Consider the following 9,743-nt stretch of genomic DNA (forward strand, 5'->3'; position numbering starts at 1 on the left):
GCCTTTTCCCACTGAAACAAGGGCCAGTATTAACAATGTTATGCTATCCTCGGTTTCACTCCCTGCTTTTAAATCTCTCCGATGTTTTCTTCTTGAGACAGGGCCTCACTCCCGTCACCAGGGCTTTTCTACAGTGCAATTTTCGGTGTTTGCTTTTGTCAGATTTAGAACTTTTCATTTCATCTCTATCAAATGTTGATCCATTATCACATACGTATGAAAATATTATCACCCATGCTGTGAGATACGATGATTTATTTTCCTCTATTCTTTAGGAAACCAAAGGTTATAGTTGGGATACCTTCTGATTTCTCAAGTTTTTAGTTTCATGTTTTCTTAAACTGCCGTCGCACGGCCGAAACCACTCCCTACACAATGTCATGACCATCTATGTCTCTTTTCTGGCCAACATAAATTTGCGGAATGTCATCAATCAGTCTCTCGGTGATTGCATGATTTCCCCAAAGTCCTTCACACTCTACATTGAGCACTGAGTATCTCTTCAAACTTCAGTGCACGTTTCTACCACTTGATGCTTTATTATTTGGCAATCTAGCTTCCACAAGAGCATTTCATGCAAAGACTTCTCTTGTTCTCCACTGGCAGGTAATTTCACTCGGATATAGAATCAATAGGCTGAACGTGGAAAGGTGATCGCTGGAAGGTCTGATTGATTCCACGGATCTCTCCTTTCTTATTAAGGAAACAAATACACTCTGCTAATTACTATACTTCATTGACTCTTCTCAGGTCAGAAAGCACACTTCCGACTTCCTGTCCTTCCGTCGCTGAGAGGACGCTGGTATCTGCCGAAAGCACATACTTGGAAGTACATCCCGGCACAAACACACACACACGCACACACACGTGCACACACACATACACACACACATACACACACACACACACACACACGGTTTCATAGGTAAAGATTTCTTCCCTGACATTGTTTTACCGAAAATAAGGCAACTGCGCGGCCACTGTCCCAACCCGGTTACATTCATATTACATGTGTCTATCAGCCTGAGGAGTAATTTGATTCAGGTGTTCTAGAAGTCATGATGTGGGCTGTCTGTGGAATTCCCGCCGATGCAAGGGGACACACCCTGTGACTCATTCCTTAATTGAGTGCTGATATTTGATTGGTTTATCGCGCACCTGATGGGTGGGTGGGGTGTTGGCGGTTGGTGGGGGTGAGTTATATAAGGGCTGATGCGGCCAGAGAGCTCGTCATTTGAAGACTCTCTCGGAAGAGATAGCGTCTTTCTGCAACCTGCGGTCCCAGCAGAAAAACCTTGTGATCCTTGTTCCAGGCGACATGGAGGACGACTCACTCTACTTGGGAGGTGAGTGGCAGTTCAACCACTTTTCGAAACTCACATCTTCTCGGCCAGATGCCGCTTTTGCTGAAATCCAGCGGACTTCTCTCTCTGAGAAGTCACCACTCTCATCTGAGACCCGTGTCGACCTCTGTGATGATTTGGCTCCTGTGGCAAGACAGCTTGCTCCCAGAGAGAAGCTTCCTCTGAGTAGCAGGAGACCTGCTGCGGTGGGGGCTGGGCTCCAGAATATGGGAAATACCTGCTACGTGAACGCTTCCCTGCAGTGCCTGACATACACACCACCCCTTGCCAACTACATGCTGTCCCGGGAGCACTCTCAAACGTGTCATCGTCACAAGGGCTGCATGCTCTGTACTATGCAAGCTCACGTCACACGGGCCCTCTACCGTCCTGGCCATGTCATCCAGCCCTCACAGGCATTGGCTGCGGGCTTCCATAGAGGCAAGCAAGAAGATGCCCACGAATTTCTCATGTTCGCTGTGGATGCCATGAAAAAGGCATGCCTTCCCGGGCACAAGCAGGTAGATCATCACTCCAACGACACCACCCTCATCCACCAAATATTTGGAGGCTACTGGAGATCTCAAATCAAGTGTCTCCACTGCCACGGCATTTCAGACACCTTTGACCCTTACCTGGACATCGCCCTGGATATCCAGGCAGCTCAGAGTGTCAAGCAAGCTTTGGAACAGTTGGTGAAGCCCGAAGAACTCAATGGAGAGAATGCCTATCAGTGTGGTCTTTGTCTCCAGAAGGCGCCTGCCTCCAAGACGTTAACTTTACACACTTCTGCCAAGGTCCTCATTCTTGTATTGAAGAGATTCTCCGATGTCACAGGCAACAAACTTGCCAAGAATGTGCAATATCCTGAGTGCCTTGACATGCAGCCATACATGTCTCAGCAGAACACAGGACCTCTTGTCTATGTCCTCTATGCTGTGCTGGTCCACGCTGGGTGGAGTTGTCACAGCGGACATTACTTGTCTTATGTCAAAGCTCAAGAAGGCCAGTGGTATAAAATGGATGATGCCGAGGTCACTGCCTCTGGCATCACCTCTGTCCTGAGTCAACAGGCCTATGTCCTCTTTTACATCCAGAAGAGTGAATGGGAAAGACACAGTGAGAGTGTGTCAAGAGGCAGGGAAACAAGAGCCCTTGGCGCTGAAGACACAGACAGGCGAGCAACGCAAGGAGAGCTCAAGAGAGACCACCCCTGCCTCCAGGTACCCGAGTTGGACGAGCACTTGGTGGAAAGAGCCACTCAGGAAAGCACCTTAGACCACTGGAAATTCCTCCAAGAGCAAAACAAAACGAAGCCTGAGTTCAACGTCAGAAAAGTCGAAGGTACCCTGCCTCCCAACGTACTTGTGATTCATCAATCAAAATACAAGTGTGGGATGAAAAACCATCATCCTGAACAGCAAAGCTCCCTGCTGAACCCCTCTTCCACGACCCCGACAGATCAGGAGTCCATGAACACTGGCACACTCGCTTCTCTGCAAGGGAGGACCAGGAGATCCAAAGGGAAGAACAAACACAGCAAGAGGGCTCTGCTTGTGTGCCAGTGATCTCAGTGGAAGTGCCGACCCACACGTAGGGGTGCACACACACACACACACACACACACACACACACACACACACACAAGCGCGCACAGAAACACACACACACCCACACAAACACGAACACCGTCAATCCTACGTAAAGTAATGAGGAGCCCAAGTTTCTGTCTCTACAACAGGGACAACTGCATAGTGATGGCTGCGTCTCAGGATGAGCCCACACATGGGAAACATCAAGTTTCGGGGTCGTGAGTCTTCCGAACCTCTGGAGGGACTGTCTGTGTGTTTGCGTTCGTGGTAGATGACATTCAGTGTGTATTTCTGAACATGACCTCCTGACGTGTAGGTTTGCGTGTGAGGTTATTGCAGGGGACAGGGTTTACTATTTTCTCTTGGGGTGTGTTTCATTCGTCAGTTGGTGGTCGGCAAGAGAAGGTGAAATTTTTCTCATGTGGGACATGCGTGGATCATTCTCGCCACCTTGAATAGTGGAAACTGGAATTCAGTTGGAAGATGGGAACGGTGCTCTTCTTTCTTACCCTGGCTCACCCATTTTATTTTGGTTTCTGAATGGACCTCGGGTGCCCTGGGACTTGTGCTCTTGCTGGAACCCACATAACGCCGGAAGCAGACAGACCGACTTGCCTGTTTCACGGTGTCCACTTCCAACGAGTCGAAACGGAAAATTTTCCCACTGGCACGGAAGTCATTTGGAACTAAGTCGTATTGATACTAAAGGAAATCAAACACCGGAGTGTGTGTATTCAACTAAAATACATTCAGAAAGGCTTGAAATAAATCTCATTTGGTGTGTTTACAAATGGCATTTGGGGAGATTCCGGGTCATTCGTCCAGCTGCGAAAGCTGCATCTCTGAAGCACAGTCCCTGTCCTGCAATCAGACTTATTTATCCGACGTGGTGTTTCTGTGGAAATTATTGTGGGAAATGGCCCCTTCCTTTTCTGTATTTGCTGAATAGATTTCATGGTCCCTTTCTTGGTAGGTGCAGTGATCAAAGTTGACCAACCCCTGAGGAAAGCTGTCCAGGGCACAACTCAGGGCTCCGTAGAGCCACAGAATCTTGGGCACAACCCTGCTCAAGCACCCAAATGTGAATTCGAACAGGGTCTCTGTGTGACGTGTGTGAAAACTACAGTGTGATGAGCATGACTCGCAGACAGGTTCTCGATTAGGCTCCCCTCAAAATCAGTTATGAGCATTAAAGGACAGCGATGCCCAGGTCCCGGCTCCAGGAATCAGACCCTCCAGCGTCTGGTGTGAAGCCACGGCATCTGGATTGCTCATGCTTCTGGAGATCATTCTCCTGAATATGGTGGCTCCTTTCTCCCTGTGGAGCACCTTTCTAAGCAGTGCCCTTTCTTCACCCAGGACACTTTACGTCAGGCACAGAAAGCCTTCTGGTGGAGCACACCTGGCTTATGAAAAGACAAGGGAAAGAAACGGGGCCAAAGGTCACAGTCCTCTCATTCCACCATCCTCCTTAAAAGCATCCTAATTTCATGGGCCCTGTGGCCACGGCTGTCTCTTTACACCTCGAGGCTTTGGCGCCGGGCCTCAATTCTGCCCTGTTGCTTACTGTCTAAGACACTTTGGGAAAGTCCCTAGAGCCAGGGTCTTCAATCCTGGTAAGCCAGAGAGCCTGGAGACACACCCAAATTATGTCCCTCTTAGTTCAGGGAACATGTCCATTTTCGTCAGCATTAAAATTTTGGCACCAAATGTGCTAACTGCAATTCCACCATACAACGCGTAACTGGAAATGGAGGCGACATCTCAGATCCTGAACAATTGATGCGAGAATCCAGGAGACACACGGCTTATTTTTGCCTTTTCCCACTGAAACAAGGGCCAGTATTAACAATGTTATGCTATCCTCGGTTTCACTCCCTGCTTTTAAATCTCTCCGATGTTTTCTTCTTGAGACAGGGCCTCACTCCCGTCACCAGGGCTTTTCTACAGTGCAATTTTCGGTGTTTGCTTTTGTCAGATTTAGAACTTTTCATTTCATCTCTATCAAATGTTGATCCATTATCACATACGTATGAAAATATTATCACCCATGCTGTGAGATACGATGATTTATTTTCCTCTATTCTTTAGGAAACCAAAGGTTATAGTTGGGATACCTTCTGATTTCTCAAGTTTTTAGTTTCATGTTTTCTTAAACTGCCGTCGCACGGCCGAAACCACTCCCTACACAATGTCATGACCATCTATGTCTCTTTTCTGGCCAACATAAATTTGCGGAATGTCATCAATCAGTCTCTCGGTGATTGCATGATTTCCCCAAAGTCCTTCACACTCTACATTGAGCACTGAGTATCTCTTCAAACTTCAGTGCACGTTTCTACCACTTGATGCTTTATTATTTGGCAATCTAGCTTCCACAAGAGCATTTCATGCAAAGACTTCTCTTGTTCTCCACTGGCAGGTAATTTCACTCGGATATAGAATCAATAGGCTGAACGTGGAAAGGTGATCGCTGGAAGGTCTGATTGATTCCACGGATCTCTCCTTTCTTATTAAGGAAACAAATACACTCTGCTAATTACTATACTTCATTGACTCTTCTCAGGTCAGAAAGCACACTTCCGACTTCCTGTCCTTCCGTCGCTGAGAGGACGCTGGTATCTGCCGAAAGCACATACTTGGAAGTACATCCCGGCACAAACACACACACACGCACACACACGTGCACACACACATACACACACACATACACACACACACACACACACACGGTTTCATAGGTAAAGATTTCTTCCCTGACATTGTTTTACCGAAAATAAGGCAACTGCGCGGCCACTGTCCCAACCCGGTTACATTCATATTACATGTGTCTATCAGCCTGAGGAGTAATTTGATTCAGGTGTTCTAGAAGTCATGATGTGGGCTGTCTGTGGAATTCCCGCCGATGCAAGGGGACACACCCTGTGACTCATTCCTTAATTGAGTGCTGATATTTGATTGGTTTATCGCGCACCTGATGGGTGGGTGGGGTGTTGGCGGTTGGTGGGGGTGAGTTATATAAGGGCTGATGCGGCCAGAGAGCTCGTCATTTGAAGACTCTCTCGGAAGAGATAGCGTCTTTCTGCAACCTGCGGTCCCAGCAGAAAAACCTTGTGATCCTTGTTCCAGGCGACATGGAGGACGACTCACTCTACTTGGGAGGTGAGTGGCAGTTCAACCACTTTTCGAAACTCACATCTTCTCGGCCAGATGCCGCTTTTGCTGAAATCCAGCGGACTTCTCTCTCTGAGAAGTCACCACTCTCATCTGAGACCCGTGTCGACCTCTGTGATGATTTGGCTCCTGTGGCAAGACAGCTTGCTCCCAGAGAGAAGCTTCCTCTGAGTAGCAGGAGACCTGCTGCGGTGGGGGCTGGGCTCCAGAATATGGGAAATACCTGCTACGTGAACGCTTCCCTGCAGTGCCTGACATACACACCACCCCTTGCCAACTACATGCTGTCCCGGGAGCACTCTCAAACGTGTCATCGTCACAAGGGCTGCATGCTCTGTACTATGCAAGCTCACGTCACACGGGCCCTCTACCGTCCTGGCCATGTCATCCAGCCCTCACAGGCATTGGCTGCGGGCTTCCATAGAGGCAAGCAAGAAGATGCCCACGAATTTCTCATGTTCGCTGTGGATGCCATGAAAAAGGCATGCCTTCCCGGGCACAAGCAGGTAGATCATCACTCCAACGACACCACCCTCATCCACCAAATATTTGGAGGCTACTGGAGATCTCAAATCAAGTGTCTCCACTGCCACGGCATTTCAGACACCTTTGACCCTTACCTGGACATCGCCCTGGATATCCAGGCAGCTCAGAGTGTCAAGCAAGCTTTGGAACAGTTGGTGAAGCCCGAAGAACTCAATGGAGAGAATGCCTATCAGTGTGGTCTTTGTCTCCAGAAGGCGCCTGCCTCCAAGACGTTAACTTTACACACTTCTGCCAAGGTCCTCATTCTTGTATTGAAGAGATTCTCCGATGTCACAGGCAACAAACTTGCCAAGAATGTGCAATATCCTGAGTGCCTTGACATGCAGCCATACATGTCTCAGCAGAACACAGGACCTCTTGTCTATGTCCTCTATGCTGTGCTGGTCCACGCTGGGTGGAGTTGTCACAGCGGACATTACTTGTCTTATGTCAAAGCTCAAGAAGGCCAGTGGTATAAAATGGATGATGCCGAGGTCACTGCCTCTGGCATCACCTCTGTCCTGAGTCAACAGGCCTATGTCCTCTTTTACATCCAGAAGAGTGAATGGGAAAGACACAGTGAGAGTGTGTCAAGAGGCAGGGAAACAAGAGCCCTTGGCGCTGAAGACACAGACAGGCGAGCAACGCAAGGAGAGCTCAAGAGAGACCACCCCTGCCTCCAGGTACCCGAGTTGGACGAGCACTTGGTGGAAAGAGCCACTCAGGAAAGCACCTTAGACCACTGGAAATTCCTCCAAGAGCAAAACAAAACGAAGCCTGAGTTCAACGTCAGAAAAGTCGAAGGTACCCTGCCTCCCAACGTACTTGTGATTCATCAATCAAAATACAAGTGTGGGATGAAAAACCATCATCCTGAACAGCAAAGCTCCCTGCTGAACCCCTCTTCCACGACCCCGACAGATCAGGAGTCCATGAACACTGGCACACTCGCTTCTCTGCAAGGGAGGACCAGGAGATCCAAAGGGAAGAACAAACACAGCAAGAGGGCTCTGCTTGTGTGCCAGTGATCTCAGTGGAAGTGCCGACCCACACGTAGGGGTGCACACACACACACACACACACACACACACACACACACAAGCGCGCACAGAAACACACACACACCCACACAAACACGAACACCGTCAATCCTACGTAAAGTAATGAGGAGCCCAAGTTTCTGTCTCTACAACAGGGACAACTGCATAGTGATGGCTGCGTCTCAGGATGAGCCCACACATGGGAAACATCAAGTTTCGGGGTCGTGAGTCTTCCGAACCTCTGGAGGGACTGTCTGTGTGTTTGCGTTCGTGGTAGATGACATTCAGTGTGTATTTCTGAACATGACCTCCTGACGTGTAGGTTTGCGTGTGAGGTTATTGCAGGGGACAGGGTTTACTATTTTCTCTTGGGGTGTGTTTCATTCGTCAGTTGGTGGTCGGCAAGAGAAGGTGAAATTTTTCTCATGTGGGACATCCGTGGATCATTCTCGCCACCTTGAATAGTGGAAACTGGAATTCAGTTGGAAGATGGGAACGGTGCTCTTCTTTCTTACCCTGGCTCACCCATTTTATTTTGGTTTCTGAATGGACCTCGGGTGCCCTGGGACTTGTGCTCTTGCTGGAACCCACATAACGCCGGAAGCAGACAGACCGACTTGCCTGTTTCACGGTGTCCACTTCCAACGAGTCGAAACGGAAAATTTTCCCACTGGCACGGAAGCCATTTGGAACTAAGTCGTATTGATACTAAAGGAAATCAAACACCGGAGTGTGTGTATTCAACTAAAATACATTCAGAAAGGCTTGAAATAAATCTCATTTGGTGTGTTTACAAATGGCATTTGGGGAGATTCCGGGTCATTCGTCCAGCTGCGAAAGCTGCATCTCTGAAGCACAGTCCCTGTCCTGCAATCAGACTTATTTATCCGACGTGGTGTTTCTGTGGAAATTATTGTGGGAAATGGCCCCTTCCTTTTCTGTATTTGCTGAATAGATTTCATGGTCCCTTTCTTGGTAGGTGCAGTGATCAAAGTTGACCAACCCCTGAGGAAAGCTGTCCAGGGCACAACTCAGGGCTCCGTAGAGCCACAGAATCTTGGGCACAACCCTGCTCAAGCACCCAAATGTGAATTCGAACAGGGTCTCTGTGTGACGTGTGTGAAAACTACAGTGTGATGAGCATGACTCGCAGACAGGTTCTCGATTAGGCTCCCCTCAAAATCAGTTATGAGCATTAAAGGACAGCGATGCCCAGGTCCCGGCCCCAGGAATCAGACCCTCCAGCGTCTGGTGTGAAGCCACGGCATCTGGATTGCTCATGCTTCTGGAGATCATTCTCCTGAATATGGTGGCTCCTTTCTCCCTGTGGAGCACCTTTCTAAGCAGTGCCCTTTCTTCACCCAGGACACTTTACGTCAGGCACAGAAAGCCTTCTGGTGGAGCACACCTGGCTTATGAAAAGACAAGGGAAAGAAACGGGGCCAAAGGTCACAGTCCTCTCATTCCACCATCCTCCTTAAAAGCATCCTAATTTCATGGGCCCTGAGGCCACGGCTGTCTCTTTACACCTCGAGGCTTTGGCGCCGGGCCTCAATTCTGCCCTGTTGCTTACTGTCTAAGACACTTTGGGAAAGTCCCTAGAGCCAGGGTCTTCAATCCTGGTAAGCCAGAGAGCCTGGAGACACACCCAAATTATGTCCCTCTTAGTTCAGGGAACATGTCCATTTTCGTCAGCATTAAAATTTTGGCACCAAATGTGCTAACTGCAATTCCACCATACAACGCGTAACTGGAAATGGAGGCGACATCTCAGATCCTGAACAATTGATGCGAGAATCCAGGAGACACACGGCTTATTTTTGCCTTTTCCCACTGAAACAAGGGCCAGTATTAACAATGTTATGCTATCCTCGGTTTCACTCCCTGCTTTTAAATCTCTCCGATGTTTTCTTCTTGAGACAGGGCCTCACTCCCGTCACCAGGGCTTTTCTACAGTGCAATTTTCGGTGTTTGCTTTTGTCAGATTTAGAACTTTTCATTTCATCTCTATCAAATGTTGATCCATTATCACATACGTATGAAAATATTATCACCCATGCTGTGAGATA

At 48.5% G+C, this 9,743-nt stretch overlaps 2 protein-coding genes across 2 annotated transcripts; both read left to right on the forward strand.

Annotated features, from left to right (window-relative positions):
* Nucleotides 1–1,303: 1,303 nt before the first annotated feature.
* On the forward strand, nucleotides 1,304–3,542 carry LOC129533215 (ubiquitin carboxyl-terminal hydrolase 17-like protein 22). Its single transcript, XM_055385482.2, has one exon. The coding sequence runs from the start codon at nucleotides 1,319–1,321 to the stop codon at nucleotides 2,909–2,911; it is 1,593 nt and encodes a 530-aa protein (XP_055241457.1). The 5' UTR covers nucleotides 1,304–1,318; the 3' UTR covers nucleotides 2,912–3,542.
* Nucleotides 3,543–6,054: 2,512 nt separating this feature from the next.
* On the forward strand, nucleotides 6,055–8,296 carry LOC129533212 (ubiquitin carboxyl-terminal hydrolase 17-like protein 22). Its single transcript, XM_055385479.2, has one exon. The coding sequence runs from the start codon at nucleotides 6,070–6,072 to the stop codon at nucleotides 7,660–7,662; it is 1,593 nt and encodes a 530-aa protein (XP_055241454.1). The 5' UTR covers nucleotides 6,055–6,069; the 3' UTR covers nucleotides 7,663–8,296.
* The last annotated feature ends 1,447 nt before the right edge of the window (nucleotides 8,297–9,743 follow it).

The sequence above is a fragment of the Gorilla gorilla genome, chromosome 3 (genome assembly GCF_029281585.2).
Source record: "Gorilla gorilla gorilla isolate KB3781 chromosome 3, NHGRI_mGorGor1-v2.1_pri, whole genome shotgun sequence".
NCBI classification, from domain to species: domain Eukaryota; kingdom Metazoa; phylum Chordata; class Mammalia; order Primates; family Hominidae; genus Gorilla; species Gorilla gorilla.

Bases quoted from the DNA above. Each gene is read 5' to 3' on its own strand.
- LOC129533212 (XM_055385479.2), top strand. From the start codon at position 6,070: ATGGAGGACGACTCACTCTACTTGGGAGGTGAGTGGCAGTTCAACCAC.
- LOC129533215 (XM_055385482.2), top strand. From the start codon at position 1,319: ATGGAGGACGACTCACTCTACTTGGGAGGTGAGTGGCAGTTCAACCAC.